Source organism: Budorcas taxicolor, chromosome X, assembly GCF_023091745.1.
Source record: "Budorcas taxicolor isolate Tak-1 chromosome X, Takin1.1, whole genome shotgun sequence".
NCBI classification, from domain to species: domain Eukaryota; kingdom Metazoa; phylum Chordata; class Mammalia; order Artiodactyla; family Bovidae; genus Budorcas; species Budorcas taxicolor.
Window position 1 is genome coordinate 15,147,591 of NC_068935.1, and position 21,298 is coordinate 15,168,888.

Consider the following 21,298-nt stretch of genomic DNA (forward strand, 5'->3'; position numbering starts at 1 on the left):
AAGGAATGAAACAGAGAGCTGACCAGAGACTAGGAGACATTGCCAAACAAGAAAGAAGGCTCTAGATGATACCAGAGATGAGGAATTTGAAGAGGTACTAATCAACACAGTTATACTACTTTTCTCTAGTAGTGCTCAAAATCCATCATGCAACAATAAAGAAGGTAATCAGTTGGATTGATTCAGGGCTGAGGATTTGCTGGGTGGGTATGATGCACAAAAAAAGAAGCAAGGAAAATGACTCAGTGGCAAGAACTTGGGTAAATAATGCATGATGGAGTCTAAGGGAGATGTGAAAGGAAGAGGAAACAGGAAGGGGATGACAGATTGGGAGGAAAAAAAAGGTCAAGGAGCTGGAGATTTTAACAGGGTTGAAGGAATGGTAAAATGATTGTTAAGAGAGTTGTGAGAGCCAGAAGGATAAGCGAAAGGTTATGATTAAGAGTAGTATACTGGAGTTTAAGATTTCAGAAGAAGTATATTTCTAGGGAGACTATATGTTGTTTTCCCACTGATTTAAGGTTAGAAAATGGGATATGTATTACTTAAATACAGTGTTATTTCAAGATACAGTAAAATCACACTTAAAAAAAAACAACAAAAAATCTTTCAAAATCATGTATACAAATACCATGATCAAGAGCACAGACTTCCATGTTAAGAACAGAGCTTTATGACCAATCTAGATAGTATATTCAAAAGCAGAGACATTACTTTGCCAACTAAGGTCCGTCTAGTCAAGGCTATGGTTTTTCCTGTGGTCATGTATGGATGTGAGAGTTGGACTGTGAAGAAGGCTGAGCGCCGAAGAATTGATGCTTTTGAACTGTGGTGTTGGAGAAGACTCTTGAGAGTCCCTTGGACTGCAAGGAGATCCAACTAGTCCATTCTGAAGGAGATCAGCCCTGGGATTTCTTTGGAAGGAATGATGCTAAAGCTGAAACTCCAGTACTTTGGCCACCTCATTAGAAGAGTTGACTCATTGGAAAAGACTCTGATGCTGGGAGGGACTGGGGGCAGGAGAAGGGGAAGACCGAGGATGAGATGGCTGGATGGCATCATGGACTCGATGGACGTGAGTCTGAGTGAACACCGGTAGTTGGTGATGGACAGGGAGGCCTGGCGTGCTGCGATTCATGGGATCGCAAAGAGTCGGACATGACTGAGCAACTGAACTGAACTGAACTGAACTGAACAGAGCTAGATTTAAGTTCTAGCCTGGTTACTTAATAACTGACCTTGAGAAATTCATTCTTTCAGAAGTTCTATTTCATTATCTGTAATATAGATACTATCTTATAGGGCTACTGTAAGGTTTAAATGAGTTAATGTGCAAAATGCTAAGCACAAGGACTAGTACAAATAAGCCCTCAAAATTATTAGCCATTAGGAATTCTTTCTCCAGGTAAGATTCTTCACCTTCTTTCTCCAGGTAAGGTACTTCACCTTGCCTCTCCCACTGAATGTAGCTATAAAACTAGAGAGACTACACAAAGTACATGACAACGGTGAAAACTACAAAGCAAAAGTTGGAATAGATAAGAAATTTAGAACTTGAAATAACAAAGAACTCATGTCCAGACACAGCATAATCATAATCAAACTGCTGAAAAGTAAACAGGGTAAAGAAAGTAGAGGAATAAGGACAAAAAGTTTAAAAACCCATAAATTTGTGGTTAATTGACTTTCTTTAAAAAGTACCATGATAGTTTAATTTGGAAAGGATCATCTTTTCAACGAAAAGTGGCAGGACTATTGGACATACATATGCAAAGAGATTAATGTAACCCTAACCTTACACCAGGCTTCCCGGTGACTCAGTGGTAAAGAATCTGCCTGCAATTCAGGAGATGTGGGTTTGACCCCTGGGTTGGGAAGATCCCCTGGAGAAAGAAATGGCAACCCACTCTAGTATTCTTGTCTGAGAAATCCCATGCACAGAGGAGCCTGGTGGGCTACAGTCCAAGGGGTCATGAAGAGTAGGACACAACTGAGCATGTACACACACACACACAATCTTACACCCTATGTGTAATTCAGAAATTAATTCAAAATGGTTCATAGGCATAAATGTATGACCTAAAACTATATATCTTCTAGAAGAACACATATGAAGAAAATCTTTATGATCCTGGGTTAGAAAGAAATCTTAGTTACAAGATCAAAAGCAGAAGTCATAAAAAAATTACACTTCATCAAAATCACAAACTCTCAAGCTTCAGAAAATGCTGTTAAGAAAGGTGGTATCAGTGAAAATGGCAGAGTTAAGAATCTCTTAAAGGAGAACACTGACAGAAACTGTCAAAATCAACTTGTTTTCAGAACTCTGAAAATTAATCAAAGGCTTGTAGTAATCTGGGAAACATTTTTTGAAAAAAAATAGCTGAATATCAGTAAGAATAATAAGTTTTATAGCATTTTAACTTGCCTTTTCCTCATTGTTTTTCCCCAGGTCTGTAGTAACCTGGAAAACCAACAACCCTATGTCACAGAGAACACCACTAAAGAAGGAAAACAGAGTTGGAGTTCCTTCAAAGCCCCATTCCCAGAGAACTGTCATTACTTGATCTATCTAGTAAATCTCACAAGCAACGTTCTCTTTATCTGACCTGGCTCAGAGTTCATCCAGTGCTAACAGCCTTTCTCCTGAGAACTTCTGTCAAAAGCAATCAGACACTTGTTGAATTTTGTGGCTAGCTGAGGTGGTGGAGTTGAGACAAACAATAGGTTACCAATATGCTTAGAAGGAAATCCTAGAGTATAAAACGTCGTTAGGGGCCCTGACATATTTTGAAGAATCTAGAAGGCCATGCACATGCACAGAGCTGTCCACATGGCCAGAGCTTTGTGTGTACTCAGGAAAGACCTGAAAAATCCCTGAGCTCTCACCACTGACTAATACTGAGTTTCTGCGCAAGCAGGGAGTGAAGGCTACAATGGAGTTAACTGCTTGGTTGACTGTTGATGATGTCCTTGGCTTGCACACAAAGTCCTTCAGAACTGGGAAATCCCTCAGTACTGGGAAAAATACTAGTTCTAGAAATAATTAAAACACTGTGTTAAGTTAAAGAAGGCCATATATTATATGATATGATTATATTATGTGATTCCATCTATAGGAAATGTCTGGAATAGGCAAATCCATACGGATAGGCAGTAGATTAGTGGCTCTCTGGGTTGGGAGTAAAAACAGTAACTGAGAACAATCTCTGGGGTGATGAAAATGTTCTAAAATTCAATTGTAGTGATGGTTGAACAATTCTGTAAATTTACTATGAACCATTCAATAGTTATAACTCAATAAAGAAGTGAAAAAAAGGATCCAATTACATTCTATAAGAAACTTGTTTTTTTTTTTTCAAAATATGAAACTCACTTTCAAATATAATATAAATAGGATAAAAGTAAAATGGAAAGTAATTCTGGAATGTTGGAGTAAAGACCTCTGAAAATCTGCTGCTCCATAAAAGCAAAAAGAACACTGGGAAAAGTCAAAATAAAACTTTCGGTAAGTCTGGAAATTAAATAAAGGCTTATGACAATACGAGGAACAGTATTCAAGAAAAACAGCTGATTTGCAGTAAGAACAGTAAGATTTGTTGTATTTTAACTTTCCATAATCCCATTTCCCTCTCTCCAGTTTTTCAGCAGCTACTATGATAGTTGTGAAAAGCATTAGCCTAACTTACATTGAAGGAAGCAGAGCAGTTCCAGAGCTTCCATCCTCAGAGAAACATCACTATTTGACTTTCTTCTACTTCTGCTTTATTGACTACATCAAGGCCTTTGACTGTGTGGATCACAATAAACTGTGGAAAATTCTTAAAGAGAGGAATACCAGACCACCTTACCTGCCTTCTGAGAAATCTGTATGCAAGTCAAGAAGCAACAGTTAGAACTGGACATGGAACAACAGACTGGTTCCAAATTGGCAAAGGAGTACATCAAGGCTGTATATTATCACCCTGCTTATTTAACTTCTTATGCAGAGTACATCAGGAGAAATGCCAGGCTGGATGAATCACAAGCTGGAATCAGGATTTCCAGGAGAAATATCAATAACTTCAGATATGCAGATGACATTATCCTTATGGCAGAAAGTGAAGAGGAACTGAGGAGCCTCTTGATGAAAGTGAAAGAAGAGAGTGAAAAAGCTGGCTTGAAACTCAACATTCAAAAAACTAAGATCATGGCATCTGGTCCCATCACTTCATGACAAATAGATGGGGAAACCATGGAAACAGTGAGAGACTTTACTTTTCTGGGCTCCAAAATCACTGCAGATGGTGATTGCAGCCATGAAATTAAGACGCTTACTCCTTGGAAGAAAGCTATGACAAAACTAGACAGCATATTGAAAAACAGAGACATTTCTTTGCCAACAAAGGTCCATCTAGTCAAAGCTATGGTTTTTCCAGTACTCATGTATAGATGTGAGAATTAGACTATAAAGAAAGCTGAGCACCAAGAATTGATGCTTTGAACTGTGGTGTTGGAGAAGACTCTTGAGAGTCCCTTGGATTGCAAAGAGATCAAACCAGTCAATCCTAAAGGAAATCAGTCCTGAATATTCATTGGAAGGACTGCTGCTAAAGCTGAAGCTCCAGTACTTTGGCCACCTGATGTGAAGAACTGACTCACTGGAAAAGACCCTGATGCTGGGAGAGTTTGAAGGCAGGAGGAAAAGGGGACGACAGAGGATGAGATGGTTGGATAGCATCACCGACTCGATGGACGTGAATTTAAGCAAGCTCTGGGAGTTGGTGATGGACAGGGAAGCCTGGTGTGCTGCAGTCCATGCGGTCGTAAAGAGCTGAACATGACTGAGCGACTGAATTGAACTGAAAAGCTATATTCTGAGGGTTTGTCTTTGACTTGGTTCACACCTAGATCATGTCAAGAGCAATCAGTGGAGCTTATTTAACCCTGCAGGTACTTGAGTGGCATTACCAGCTAGAGCTAAGAGAAGGCTGACAAACAAAACTTAAAAGGAAACATAGGGAATAAGGATCACACTGATTTCAAAATAGATTACAAAGCTATAGCAACTGAAACAATATGGTAGTGGCTTAAAGACAGATATGTGAACCAGTGGAAAAGAATAGAGAGCCCAGAAATAAACTACACATGTATAGTCAACTGATCTTTGACAAGGGTGCCAAGAAAACACAATCAGGAAAGGATAGTCTCTTCAACAAATGGTGCTGGGAAAAGTATATGAAAGTGAAAGTGAAGTCACTCAGTTGTGTCTGACTCTTGTGACCCCATGGACTGTAGCCTACCAGGCTCCTCTGTCCATGGGATTTTCCAGGCAATAGTACTGGAGTGGATTGCCATTTCCTTCTCCAGGGGATCTTCCCGACCCAGGGATCAAACCTGGGTCTCCCACATTGTAGACAGACACTTAACCATCTGAGCCACCAGGGAAGTCTATATCCACATGCAAAAAAAGTGAAACTGTACCCTTACTATCACAAAACTCAATTCAAAATGGATTAAAGATTTAAACATAAGACCTGAATTCTAAAACTCCTATTGAAAACATAGGGAGAAACCCTCTTGACATTAGTGTTGGCAATATAACCTCCAAAACACAGGTAATGAAAGCAAAAATAGAGAAGTGGGACTACATCAAACTAAAAAGCTTTATCATAGCAAAAGAAAGAATAGAGTAAAAAGGAAACTTATAGAATGGGAGAATATACAGTAGACCCTTGAACAACACCAGTTTGAACTGTACAGGTCCACTTAATGCAGATTTTCTTTTTGCAGTAAATATACACTACAGTACTACAAGATTTGTGGTTGATTTAATCTATAGATGTGAAACCATGGATACAGAATACTGATTATAAAGTTATACATGGATTTTTGATTGCTTGGAGTGTCAGTGCCCCCAGCCCCTATGTTGTTCAAGAGTCAACTGTATTTGCAAACTACATATCTGTTAAGGGGTTAATATCCAAAACGTATAGGAAATACCTATAACTCAATGACATAAAAATAAAACCTTATTAAAAAACGGACAAAGTATTTGAATAGGCATTTCTCCACAGCAGATATACAAATGGCCAACATTTGTATAGGTACATGAAAAGGTGCTCACCATCATTAATCATCAGGGAAATGCAAATCAAAGTCACAATGAGATATATGTGCATGTGTAAGTGTATGCCAAGGAAAGTGAGGGCCTCAGAAGTCACTAATCTCTCACTTCTAACTGATCTTGAGGCTCAGCATAAGCAGGAAGTGAAGTCTAAGACAGAGTTGCAAACTGCTTCCCTGAGCACCGAAAGAGTAACTTAACACACCCACACAGAGCTCCTTGATAAAGGCCCATATGCTTTTTGGTTTAAGACATTTAAGAAAAACTCTCCAATCATTAGTGGCTCACTACGCTAACTGGACACAGACTTCAGTGACTTTACATGACAAAGAATTAAAAATTGACAGAATTGGTCCAGGAACATCACTAAACAAACAAATAGTAACCAACAAACCCCGGGTGGGGAGGGGTTGATTGGCTTTTCAGAGTTGTCACATAATATTATTTTAAATGTCTAATTTTCAACAATAAAATTATAAGACTGTAAGGGACTGAATATTTGTGCCCCCTCAAATTCATATGTTGAATCCCCACCCTTCAATATGATAGTAACAGGAAGTGGGGATGCTTAGTAGTAATTAGGATTAGATAAGGTCCTAAGAGTGGAACCCTCATGTATGGGATTAATGCCCTTGTAAGAGTCATCAGAGAGCTTGCTTCCTCTCTCTGCTCTCTACCAGGTGAGGATCCAGTAAGAATTCAGCAGTCTGAAACCCATAAGAGGGTTCTTATTGGAACTAGACCATAATGGAACCTTGATCCTAGATTTCCAGCCTCTAGAACTGTGAGAAATACATCTCTGTTGTTTATAGGTCACCCAGTTTGGTACTTTGTTATAGCAGCCTGAGATGACAAAGGCATTGAAACAAAACAAAACAAAACAAAACACCCCCCGCCTTAAAACCAAGAAAGTATGATCCATACACAGGAAAAAAGAAACAGTTGATAGAAACTCTCCTGAGGAAGCACACTGGGCTTCTTAGAAAAAAAAAAACTTTAAATCATTATTATAAGTTATTCAAACAAAGGAAACCATGTATAAAGAACTAAAGAATGTTTCAGAATATCTTACCAAATAGAGAATAAAAATAAAGATAGAAATTATAATAAAGAATCAAATAGAAATTTTCAAGCAGTATAACTGAGATGAAAAATACACTAGAGGGGCTCAACAGGAGATGTGAATTGACAGCAGAATCATCACACCTGAAGATATGTCAACTACATAATCTGAGGAAGCTTACTAAATTTGAGGAGCAGAAAGAAAAAGAAAACGGAGCCTTGGGAACCTATGGGAGACAAGCAAGCAAACCAACACATGCATAATGGACTCTCAGAAGAAGAAGAAACAAAAAGAATATTTGCAGAGTTAATGGTCAAAAGCTTTCCCAAATTGATGAGAAGCACTAATCCATACATCATGGAACTTCAACAGACTCCAAGTAGGATGAATTCGAAGATACCTATGTGGAGTCTGTCCAAAGAGACACTTAGACAAGAAGTCAAACTGTCAAAAGTAGAAGATGAAGCAGTAAGAAGAAGTTCACCATGGACAAGGGGTCCTGAGATTAATAGTTGACTTCTCAAAAGAAATTAGAAGGGGCCAAAAGGCAGTTGAGATGATACATTTAATCTGCTAAAAGAAGAAGATTGCCAAACAAAAATTCAATGTCCAGCAAAAAACTATAATGTAACACTAAAGGAGAAATTAAAACATCCCAAGATAAACAGAGTTCACTACAAGATGATCTGTCCTATAAAAAAAACTACAGGGAGTCTTTTAGACTGAAATAAATGGACACTAAATAGTAACTCAAATTTACCCAAAGAAAGGACATTAGTAAAGTTGACTACATAGGTAAACATTAAAGACAGTATAAACGTTTTTATCCCTGTACTCTTTTTTGTTGTTGTTGTTCCATCTGACTTAAAAGATTAAAAGATAACCGCATAAAGCAATAATTATAAAACTCTGTTGGTAGGCTTAAAATCTAGAAAGATGTCATTTGTATGACAATCAGTACAAAGGAGAAAGGACAGAACAGAGGTAAATAAGAATGAAGTTTTTGAACATTATTGAAATTAAGTTGGCACTAATACAAACAAAATTATTCAAGCTAAGGTGTTAATTATAATCCCCAGGGCAAATTACTAAAAGAGTAACAAAAATAGTAAAACAAGCAACAAGTTAATTAAGATGACACACTGTAAAAGCTTATTTAACATGAAGGAATAAATGGAGTAATAGAGGAATGAAAAGATACAGACATATCAAAAATAAATAGCAGAATGGCAGATGTAGAACCTACCTTATCAACAGACTCCACTTAAATGCATTAAATATAAATTAACACTCTACATAATTGGAAGCAGGGATTTAAAAAAAAAACATGATCTAAATAACTATTTGCTGTCTACAAGAGACACTTTGGTTTTTTAAAAAGTTGAAAGTAAAAGGATAGAAAAAGATACTCGATGCAAAAAAGAAAGTAAAGCAGAATACAAGAAATTTGAGTTTCCCTTTTTTCCTTGGTAAGTCTAGGTAAAGGACTGTGAATTCTATTGCCTTTTCCATTGAGCCAACTTTTGGTTTTCTTGATTTTCTCTATTTTTTATTCATTTTTCATTTATTTTTGCTCTAATCTTTCTTTCTTTCCTTAAGTTAGATATGGGTTTATTTGCCTTCTTTCTGTAGCTTTTTTCATTAAACTTCAATTTTTTTAGAGTAGCTATAGCTTTACAGCAAAATTGAGGGGAAGTTAGAGATTTCCCACCTATTCCCCTGATCCCACACATGCTTAGTCTCCCTCATTACCTCCCACCAGAGTGGGACATTTGTTACAACTGATGAGCCTACACTGACACATCATAATTACTCCAAGTCTATAGTTTACCATTTACTCTTGGTATCATATATCCAATCAGTTTGGACAAATTTTTGTAGTTTCTTGAGGTGGAAATTTAGGTTATAAATTTGAGGTTTTTCCTCTTTATTAATATAGGCATTTACAGCTTTAAATAGCCCCTTGAGTACCTCTTCTACTGCATTCCTGAAGTTTTTGTATATTTTGTTTTCATTCATCTCGAAGTATTTTCTAATGTCCCTTGCAACTTATTTTTGATCCTTGGTTATTTGGTAGAGTGTTAAATAATTTCCACATATTTGTAAATTTCCTAAATGTCCATCTATTATTGATTTCTAATTTCATTTCACTGTAAACAGAAGTGGTGAGAGTGGACATCCTTGTCTTATTCTTGGTATTGGAAGGACAATCTCAATCTTTCACCATTAACTATGATGTTAATTATTAAGAAAAATAATGGCCAATAGATTTCTGACAAAAATGCAAAGACAAGTAAATGGAGAAAGAACACTCTTTTCAACAATTAGTACTGGATAATCTGATATTCATAAGCAAAAAAGTGAACCTTAACATAAACCTCACACCTTATATAAACATTAAGTCAAAGTGGATCATAGACTTAAATGTAGGATATACAATTATAAAACTGTTAGAAGAAAATAAAGGAATAAACCCTTTTTCATAAAATCTAGTGTTTTTAGGCATAAAAAAGCACAATCCATAAAAGAAAAAATGGATAAACTGGATTTTATCAAAATTTAAAATATTTGCTCTGAAGCAAAAAATTTGCATACTGAAAACTACGAAATTTTGCTGAAAGATGTGAATAAATACAAAGACATTCTGTGTTCATGGACTGAAGATTAAGTATTGTTGTCAGTACCACCCAAAGTGATATACAAACTCAAAGCAATACTATCAAAATCTCAATGATGTTTTTTGCAGAAATAGAAAAATCTGGGAATCCCCTGGCAGTCCAGTGGTTAAAGACTTGGTGCTTTCACTGCTGTGGGCCTGGGTTTGATCCCTGGTAAGGGAACTAAGATCCCACAAACCATGCGGCATGGCAGAAAAAAAGGAAATCGAAAAATCTATCCTAAAATTCATATGGAATCTCAAGGGACTCAAACAATGAAAACAATTTTGAAAAAGAAGAGCAAAGTTGGAGGTATCATACTTCCTGATTTCAAAGTTTACTACAAATCTATAGTAGTTTAAAAAGTGTGGTACTAACATAAAGACAGACATATATATCAATGGAATAGAATGGAGAGTCTGGAAATATACTCTTTCATTTACACTTAAATGATTTTCAGAGAGTGTGCCAAGACCATTCAATGAGGAAAGGCAGTCATTTCAACAAGTAGTACTGGAAAAGCTGGATATCAAACATGCAAAAAATGAAGTTGGACCCTTTATATATGAAGTTAACTCAAAATGGATCAAAGACCTAAATATAAGAGCCAAAACTATAAAACTTTTTGAAGATAACATCAGAAAAACAGTTTATGACATTAGACTTGGCAAGATTTACTGGATATAACAACAAAAGCACAGGGAACAAAAAAATAGACAAACTGGACTTTATCAAAAATAAAAACTTTTGTGCATCAAAGGATACTATTGACAGAATAAGAAGGCAACCCATAGAATAGGAGAAAATATTTCCAAATCATATATCTGAAAAGGGAGTAATATCCAGAATACATAAAGAACCCCTGCAACTTAACAACAAACAACCCATTTAAAAACGGGCGAAAGACATCCTTGTACATTGCTGGTATGAATTTAAAACAGTATAGTCTCTATGGCAAACAGTATGGCGGTTTCTCAAAAGATTAAACATAGAATTACCATATAATCCAGCAATTCCACTTAACATATTCAAAAGAATGAAAGCAGGGACTGGAACAGACTGTTGTACATCCAGGTTCACAGCAGCATTATTCACAATAGCCAAAAGACAGAAATTACATAAGTGCCCACTGACAGATGAATAGATTAACAAAATGTAGTAGATACATACAATAAAATATAAGGGAAGAAATTCTGATACATGCTATAATATGGATGCTAAGTGAAATAAGCCAGACACAAAAAGACAAAAACTGTATGATTCTGTTTACATGAGGTACCTAGAATATTCAAATTCATAGAGAGAGAGAGCAGAATGGTGGCTGGCAGAAGATAAGGCAAGGGGAGAATGGGGAGTTAGTGTTTAATGGGTACAGAGTTTCAGTTTGGGAAGATGAATAAGTTCTGGAGATGGATGGCGATGACGGCTGCAGAACAATGTGAATATACTTAATGCCACAGAACTGTACACTTAAAAAATAGTTAGAATGGTCCATTTTATGTTAGGTATATTTTACCACAATAAAAGAAAGTTTGCTCTGTAGAAGACACTGTTAAGAGAATGAAAAGACAAGCTGCACACGGGGATAAAATATCTGTAAATCATATATCCAACAGAGAATTGTGTTTTGACTATATAAAGAACTCTCAAAAGTCAACAGGAAAAAATAAACAACTAAATGAAAAACAGCAAAAGATTTGAACAGACACTTCAGCAAATAGGATATAAGGATGGCACATAAGCATATGAAAAGATGTTTAATATCATTAGCCATTAAGGTAATGCAAATTAAAACTACAATGAGATACCACTTCACAGCTATTAGAATAACTAAAATAAATACCAACAATACCAAATGCTGACAAAGATGTAGAGCAATTGGAACTCTCATACATTGCTGGTGAAAATGCAAAATGGTTCAGCCACTCTTGAAAATGGTTTGGCAGTTTCTTATAAAGTTAAACAAACACTTACCATATGACCCAGTAATCCCACTCCTAGATATTTGCCTTAGAGAAATAAAAATTTTATGTTCACACAAAAGCCTGTACAAGAATATTCATATCAGTATTATTCATAATCACCATAACCTGGAAACAGCCCAAATGCACTTGATGGGTGAGTGGATAGACAAACTTTGGAACATTCGTACAATGGAATGCTTTTCAGCAAAAATGATCTATTGATACACACAACTTAGATGAATCTCAAAAGCACTACACTGCATGAAAGAAGTCACTCTCAAAAGATTACATTTCGTATGATTCTATTTGTATGGCATTCTCTAAAAGACAAAATCACAGTGATGGAGAATAGATCAGTGATTGACTGCCAGAGATTATGAGTGGAATTGGGAGTGACTTCAATGGATAGTATGAAGGAGTTTGAGGGTGATGGAGCTGTTCTCTATTCTGATTGTGGTAGTGGTTACATGAATCTATGTGATTAACATGATTTACAATTCACAGAATTGTATACACACCTCCCCCCCCAAATAAACAGGCAATTTTATTGTAAGTTCATTTCAAAAATAAAGTAAAATATTAGCTACTATATCATCATCAATAGTTATACTTTACTGATTAAAAATATTCAGGATTATGAAATAGGATCAAAAAGACATTAAGGTCATTTTATGTCTGGTACAATAACTTAAAAGGTATAGAGAAAAGAATCAACAACACTAAATGTTAAAGCTTTAAACTTCTAACTCCTCTCTTTAATATTCTGTATCAGGATAATATGCTCCCTATGGATCATGTCCTATAAACATTTTCATATACTGAATATGAAATTAAATAAGAACTCAACTTAGAAGTCTGGGACCCTAGGTTACATTCCTAAATCTAACACTGTAAGAAAACTCTCGACTTGCCTTTTGTGCCTAATTTTATCTTCCTCTTCATTGAGGTCATGTACTTGTCTGCACTTGTCTTTTTGTGGTATGCTGTGAAGGTGTAAAGCAAGGAGTTTCAAAGATAGGAAACAGAACAGATTCATACACTACCCACCCACCCCAAATACCAGGTACTGCTTTAAGTGATTTACATGTATTACCTCTCTTAATCCTAACAACCCTACAATACAGCTACTATTAATATTCTCTTGAAGGAAATCAAGCACAGTATGGTAACTTGCCCCACATCTTTAGATAGTAAGTGGGGGAGCCAGGATGTTCCCAGCAGTCTGTCTCCACAGCCCATGTTCTTGATCAGCAAGCTATAATGTCTCCACAAAAGCTGTTTCTTCATTCCTTCTTTCACCACTGTTCTTCCATGTCTATGGTCTCTCGATCTCTAACAAACCATGCATTCATTCTATTGACTTTATTGTCTAAGCATAGAGGAGTCCTGATTCTATGGATCTAGTTCTGCCCTCTCCCTGGAATTTCACTGCTACATTTCCAACAGCCTCCTCAATATCTGCACTGGATGATCCTGCAGTCTCAAAAATTTAACATGTTTAAAATCAAACTCATCATCTTTCCTCAAAATTTCCCCATAAAGGCTTTCTTAATTTTGCCAACTGTTAAGTCACACAGCCTTGAAACACCTGGGATATCTTTGACACAGGCCTCTCCACTAATCTTCATTCTCAGTCAACAAGTTTTACCAATTGTTCTTTTGTAATGTCTCTTATAACCATACCTACTTCTCTTTCCAATTTCTTTGCCATCATCCTAGTGCAGCTCTTCCTGAAGAAATGACTGTGATTACTCCTAAACTGTTTTCCCTGCTTCCAGTTCTCCCACTCGTGTATTTGATTTACTGGCCACCAGATTCATCAAGTTCAGATACTGCTTTTATCATGTTACTCCTGGTTCAAAGACCTTAACTATACCCAAAATGACTAACTGAATAAGTAACTCCATGTAGATCTATACTACTTGCCAAATAAAGTTCAAAAATTTTAGCCATCTTTTTAACTTTGTCTCTCACAATACCTCCAAACATGACTTTGCTCATGACATCTGCTACAAGTGAAATGTCCCTCCCTCTCCTTCCTGAAGACTTGGTAGTATTAAAAGAACATTTAAATCTTATCTCCTCTGAGAGGCCATCTTTAGCCACATCAATGCACGGTGACCTTTCCCTTCTCTGAACTCCTACAGCACTTAACAACTGTATCTAGCCTTGTTACTAAATGCTGTGCACTTTGTCCAACTAGATTCCAACTGGCACAAAGTCAAGAAGTCATTTCTTAAACTTCTGCATACCTTCCACAGTGCCTAGCAAAACTTCTCTGTTAAATCCACTCTTTCTGGCTAAGACACACATTTATCTGTATATTTTGTGCTAATTTATAGTTCCACCTCAGGACCCTTCACAATCTAGCCTCACCTACCTTTTCCAGTGTCATCCTCACCATGTCCTCCACATCCTGCCACAATGAACTTTTCACTGTTCCCTAGACACACCAGGTTCTTTCACAATCTTGTTCCTACTCACCTACTATCCACAACGCTCTCTTCCCACTATTTACTGACAAATGCCTGTTGATCCATCAAGACTTGGTACAAGTACAAATGTAAACTCCTGACTCCCCCAACTAGACTTAGATGCTCTATGTCTTAGGTCCCCTCAGCATTTTATTTACATCTCTACAATAGCAATTTCCAGGGTGTACTGTAACTAACTAGGTACATATTTGTCTTTCTCATGGGACTATATATACCTTCCTCAAGAGTAGCAATAGTTCATCTTTCCCCCACTCCCTCCACTAACTCTTCATAGTTAAGGCCCTGATGTTAAATCTTTCTGCCAGTGAAAGAGTGTATCAAGTCAGCGGTGATCACATACCTTGGTAATAAAGAGCCTTGAGGAAAGAGTGACGATCAGCTCCCTGAAATAAAGAATTTTCTATTTCCATTTCTCGCCGGGTCAGCTGTTTGCTCTTTGCAAATCTCTGTGGCAGGCAAAGGATGCGCTGACGCTCTGAGATCCTTTCCTCAATATCTTGAAGACGGTTCTGTATTGCTTCAGGGGTTGCCCTAAGTCTCGCTCTCTGAAATAGGAGAAATGAGATGGCATATATCACAGAGGACACACCCTGAAAGTGACAATCTGATACCTTAAACAAGAAAGAAAATGATCAGGGCCCCAAAATGGTCATTTATAAATATGTCAGCGAGGAAGTCAAGGAGCGGGAATTCCCTGGTGGTCCAGTGGTTAGGACTCTGTGCTTTTACTACTGAGGGTACAGGTTCAATCCCTGATTGTGGAACTAAGATCCCATAAGCCACATGGTACAGCCAAAAATAAATAAAATTAAAAAAATAAAATCCCATTTGTTAAAAAAAAAAAAAAGTCAAGGAGCAGCATCTCTTTTACCAAGGTCCTTACCTTAAAAACCAAAGAAGATTTAGGTACAAGCTCAGTGTTTTGAGAACTCAAAATGAAAAGGTTCTCAGTATCAAATGAAGCAATTGTCCTTTTTATTCTCTAGAAAAAAAATTGCCCCACTCACCTTTTCACCTGAAACATGGCTCTTCCAAATCAAGATTTCTGTTTCATTAAGCCCCAGTTCCCTGAGAGAAGCAGTCTCCTGGTCCTTCTCATGCAGTGTCTGGAACTGGGACAAAGTCATAGTCCCAGCTGCTTCCTTCCCAAAGGGCTTATACATAGTACCAGGAGCAAAGCTCTCTTTCTTAGATACACATCTGCAAAACAAGCAGGAAGAGAGTAAGAACATCTTCAAGTTACCACAATGCACAGAAATGGGGCTTGCCATTATAAGGCACAGTGAAACTCAGGGGCAATTTCTCTCTTACATCCTATTTCTAGGTTAAAGCACTACTACAATGATATGGAATTCCACCAGTAGTCCAGGACTAACAAATGACTGAACCAAATATTTACTGAGCACTTACTATGCATCAGACACTGTGCCAGGTACTGCAGATTTAACAGGAAAAAAGACAACAGTTTCTGCTTTGTGCAAGGAACTGTAGAAGAGAGGCAAGTAAGCAGGCAATAACATTACTGGATTACTATGAATGTTAAAGGAAGACACAGGAATGGTACTCAGCCCAGACAGACTGGGATATGGAAGACTTCCTAGAAGAGACACAGAAGTAAAACCCTGACTAATCAGTAGAAATCTGCCAAGGAAAGGGGGGTAAGAGAGGAGTCTTCCACCCAGACTTAAAGAGGTATCTGTCACCTGGAGCTGAGGGTCTATTATACTCTTTTTGCAAAATCAATACCTACTCCTCAATGGAGACAGAGGTATCCAGTTGATGCTGAAGGAGGCTTTTCAGCTGCCTCTCCCCTTCTGTTTCCAGCTCCTCCAGGACATGCTCATCACTCTTGACACAGCTATTTACCCTGGAATAGATACAAGGATATATATGGAAAGTAGAAGAGACACTGAATCTCAAAATATATTCTTTAGCTATATTATCTACCATTAGTGATCCCATTTGTTCAAAGATACTTCTCTATTTGTTGCCCTTTATCACTCATTCCACAAACATTAACTAAGTACCTGTTTATACACAATGAATGCACTCTGCTGGGTACTGATGGAGTCAAAGATATGCAAGACACAGTCCCTCTCATTAAGAAGCCTGCAATTTATTTAGGGAAAAGTAATAGATATGGATGTGTTGTATGCAGGTGCCTGGGGGTGAGGGCAGAGCAGGAGAGAGGGAGGGAGGGAGAATGAAAAGTACAGGGAGAGAGTGACAGAGAGAAGGAGAGAGAAAGAAAGAAAGAAGAGAAGAATGATATAAAGAAGCATATGCCAAATCAGTAGGAGTCCACAGAAGAAATAACTGGGAGGCAAGGTAGTAAATGAAGACTTTGGAAAGGTAATTCTTACACTGGCATTTGAAGGACTCTGTGTGATGAAGGAAAGAACAGGGAGAGAGAGCATGAATAGACAGAAGTATGTTCTGGGGGATAATAGGACATTTATCTGGCATTCATGTATGGCAACCTTGGGAGATCATGTTGGAAGGATAGTTAGACTGTCAATGGCCTTAGATACACCAACTAAGAGGTCTCAAACTTAATGTACAGGTATTAGAAGGCAATTTATTAGGCAGTTAAGTGACATGGTATAAGCGATGGTTTAGGAAAATGAATGTGGTTATAATAAGCCTTATGGATTAGTAAGAACAAAACCAGAACTAGTGAGGAAACTATATAATTTATCAAACGTGAGGTGATAAAAGTTCAAAGTGGTGTGCTAATAGTGACAATAGAAAGGAAGACTTAAATGAGAAAGGCCTTTTGAACATAGGGGTAAGGAAGAAATGAAAAATAACCCCAAATTTCAAGCTGTGTAACTGAGCGATGGGACCAATGAACTAAAGAGGAAGTTCCAGATGGAGTAAATGGTTTGGGAAAGGGAAGTCATTCTTCTTTTAGCCATGTTGAGTCAACTAACTATTACAATTGAAATACCAGGATGAAGTATCAGGAATGCTTCAAAGACATACTGAGCCTGAGGTGACAGAAGGTGATATTGGCTAGAAGGAAAGTGAGAGAGAGTAGAAGTGTTGTATAGATTAGAGTCTGAGGCTGCACATGGAAGTCTTGAGTCATCTGTATTGTCAGGATGTGGAGCTGTGAGAGAGGAGATCCCCAAAAGAGAGAGTATAGAAGCAAAGGTGAAGGGGATCATAACATTTTATAGCTTAAGCACTACTGTGTGGATATCTAGGTAATGCTAAATAATGAAGAACTCTGAGCATAAAGAAATAGCAGGACCATTTAAGTGTGCAAGAACAGATTTTAAAAGAAAAAAAGCTAAGTGAGTTAACTCGATGAGGAAAATAAATACTAAATACCTTTCTTAGCCCTTTACTATTGGGGTTATGATGAGACCTAGAAGATGTATTAGAGAAGGCAATGGCACCCCACTCCAGTACCCTTGCCTGGAAAATCCCATGGATGGAGAAGCCTGGTAGGCTGCAGTCCATGGGGTTGCTAAGAGTCAGACACGACTGAGCGACTTCACTTTCACTTTTTACTTTCATGCACTGGAGAAGGAAATGGCAACCCGCTCCAGTGTTCTTGCCTGGAGACTCCCAGGGACGGCGGAGCCTGGTGGGCTGCCGTCTATGGGGTCACAGAGTCGGACACGACTGAAGTGATTTAGCAGCAGCAGCAGATGTATCTCTCATAATTATAAAGAAAATTCTCATACTCTAGAAAGACTTATAACAACTTTGGGAAATTTTAAAAGATCCATAGGTCCAGGGTTTAAAAAAAAATTCCTTTCAAGTATCTTAATATTTCCTTATTATTTAGAATTCTGAAAGTTCTTGCTAAATTTGAAGTGGCTTTGAAATGAATAAATCATAGCTAAATACATCAGCACACATAAATTTCAAAAAGAAATGTAGAGTGAAAATAGTGCCAGAAAAATTCATACAATATGTGTCTATATAGAGTTGAAAATGGAATAACACTAGCGACATTTTGTTTAGATATAAATTCATATGTGGCAAAACTATTTAAAAAGAAAAAGCAAAGAAAGAAATGATTAAGGCAAAATACTGGATAGTGATCCTCTCAGGGAGGGAAGAGAAACACTCAGGAGCATACAAGCAGACTTCTGATACTGGTAATGTTCTATTGTAGTGATGACGACTCTATTATTATTATTTAACCTGTATATATTCATAATTTTGCATGTATGAGAGATATTACAAACAATTTTTAAGGCATTTTGAAGCAGGGAAAATCAGAAACTACTTTTTTTTTTAAAGATGCAGAAACTAACGGTGCAGCAGCGCATCATACCTGTAAGAATTTAAATGCACCGCCTTATTCCAGTGATTATTCTACTTGCAGAATGAATACAAAACTAATTTGATAAGGAGCCTTAAAAAAGGTTTCGTGTACCGTCAGTAATCGATTACAAGTACAGGCTTTCAACAAAGATCAGCCACGTTAAAGCTGCCATTTCCTGCAGAACCGGTAGGGGGAACTGCTCGCAGCGGTGCCTTTCTTTTCTTACAATAGATGGATACGGGTTTGGTACTTTGCTTCCAAATTTGTAGAAACAAAGTATCACTTGCTTACTTCCAGGTCTGAAAGTACTAAACGGTCTCTGAGCCCGAAAAAATCCGCTATAAACACAAACACTGCACATTAACGCGCCCACCCTGAGCCCATTTCTGAGGATGGAGAGGAGGTCGGGCGGGACAGGATCTGGCCCGGGTTTCTACGGCACAGACTGGTTTCATAAATCGATCAAGACCCTTTTACCTGAGTGGGTCGGTCTGAAACAGAAAGGAGCCACAGCATCTGTCCCGGGGCCAGCGCCGTTGCCTAGGTGCCTGTGCCAGGAGGGCATCCCTACGGGGACCGGCAGCGGCGGCGGCCCTTCCTGAACTTCGCCCTACAGGCCTGTCCAGCCCGTCTTCCCTTTTCCCTCCTCCTCTGTCTTCCCGCTCACACAAAACCCTATCCTCAGAACGTGACATACCCCAAACCCAAAGTAACAAAAGCCATTAGAAAAGTCAAAAGGTAGAACAGAGCGCCCTTCGCGGTCTGTTCTCAGACAATCCCTTACCTCTTCATGTTTCCACAGGCCCCTAGATCTAACTTGGGTAAAACAGGCCGCGGACTTCAAGTCCCAGAACTCTGTGCGGCCGACTCGAAGGGGATTGCGGTGGAGCGCGGTGTTCTGGGAATTGTAGTCCTGCGGAGCTAGAAATCGAAAGCCCGTACTCAGTAAGCGATATATTCTAAATTGCCCGAGTATTTCTCTTGGATTTCTCGTATAGGTTAAATATAACACCCAAAATATCCAGCTCATAAACCTAGGAGTCGCCTTTGACTTCTTAACTCTCATCCAGTATCACCAGATCCTGGCTCTTCTAATTTTCTTCAAACGTGTCCCTATCAACCCTGCTTCTGCTTTCAAGGACTTCTTATCCCACATCCTGCCTACTTGCTATTTCCAGTCGAGTATCTGGTCCACCCTCTGCAGTCTAGCCAGAGTGATCAGAGTGACCACATCACTAGCACCAATGGTTCACCTCTGTCTCTAACAGAGGCTTACAAGACATTGTACTTCCTGAGAATCAGACAACCACATATATTCAAGCCCATGAATATTTTTATTGATAATTAAGATAACTCAAGAGACTGGTAGAGCATACTAGTTAAGATAATGGGTTCCTAGTTTCTAGAAATGGAAATACATATATCCTTGGTGGTGGTGGTTTAGTTGCTAAGTCGTGTCAAATTCTTGCACTATGGACTGTACCCTGCCAAGGCTCCTCTCCGTGGGATTTCCCAGGCAAGAATACTGGAGTGGGTTGCCATTTCCTTCTCCACTATGTCCTTAAGTATGTGAAAAGAAAAACGTTTACTCTCACTCATAAGTGACATGTAAATTTCAAAGTACATGGACTATGAAATATCTGACCTCTGCTGCTGCTGCTGCTAAGTCGCTTGAGTTGTGTTCGACTCTGTGCGACCCCAGAGATGGCGGCCCATGAGGCTCGCCCGCCCCTGGGATTCTCCAGGCAAGAACACTGGAGTGGGTTGCCATTTCCTTCTCCAATGCATGAAAGTGAAAAGTGAAAGTCACCTCCAAATTGTCGAGGTCACCAAACCATTAAAAGTCCTTGTCATAGCTAAAGGAATCAAAGGGACATGATAACTAAATGTAATGTGGTATCCTGGATGGGATTCTGGAACAGAAAAAGAGCCCTGAATAAAAAATAAGGAAATATGAACAAACTATGCACTTTAGTTAATAGTAAGGTTCATTAGCTGTGACGTTATATATGATGTAAACACTAAAACTAAGTGGAGGAATACAGAATTCTATACTAGGCAACCTATCTTGTGTGTCCTTGCTTGTATATGCAGTAGAATACCTTGAGGAAAAGGAAGACATACTTCCTATCCTGAGAATTTCTAAAAGATGAGACTGTCATGGCAAATACGAGTTATCCAAAACCTGGCCTTGTGTATTAGTTGCTCAGTCGTGTCCAACTCTGTGACCCCATGGACCGTATCCTGCCAGGCTCCTATATCCATGGGATTCTCCAGGTATGAATACTGGAGTGGGTAGACATTCCCTTCTCCAGGGGATCTTCTTGTCCCAGGGATCAAATCCCAGTCTCCTGCATTACAGGCAGATTCTTTACTGCTGTCTGATCCACCAAGCAAAACCTGGCATATGCAAAAACTGTGCTTCTAAAGCACACAGGTAAATGGATATAGCTCTAACATGCCCTTTTGTGGCTTTGGCACAGAACAGGGTCGGAATCTAAGCAAAAACAGTGTGGGTCATATCATAGTCCACACCAGGTAAATTTTATTTGGTGGTGGGGCTGAATTCTGCTGCTCAACCAAGCTGTCCAGTTGACACAGTGATAAAGGACAAAATGGAAAAACACACCAAGGTTGCTAGTGTATCTGTCCCCTGGGAAGGTAGCAAAGGGTGGAACAAATACTACACTGACAACCACACCAGACTTGTACACAGCTTCTAATAAAA

The 21,298-nt window shown here is 38.3% G+C and overlaps 1 protein-coding gene across 1 annotated transcript in view; it reads right to left on the bottom strand.

Moving 5' to 3' along the window:
• RBM41 (RNA binding motif protein 41) overlaps nucleotides 1-19,381 on the bottom strand; it is a 67,762-nt gene extending 48,381 nt beyond the window's left edge. Inside the window, exons 1-5 of the mRNA XM_052663401.1 lie at nucleotides 19,355-19,381; nucleotides 16,036-16,152; nucleotides 15,293-15,485; nucleotides 14,626-14,830; nucleotides 12,702-12,773 (exon numbers count right to left, since the gene is read on the bottom strand). Of these exons, the coding sequence (XP_052519361.1) occupies nucleotides 12,702-12,773; nucleotides 14,626-14,830; nucleotides 15,293-15,485; nucleotides 16,036-16,152; nucleotides 19,355-19,362 (595 nt within the window). The 5' untranslated portion in view covers nucleotides 19,363-19,381. The remainder of the gene's footprint in view (nucleotides 1-12,701; nucleotides 12,774-14,625; nucleotides 14,831-15,292; nucleotides 15,486-16,035; nucleotides 16,153-19,354) is intronic.
• Nucleotides 19,382-21,298: the final 1,917 nt, after the last annotated feature.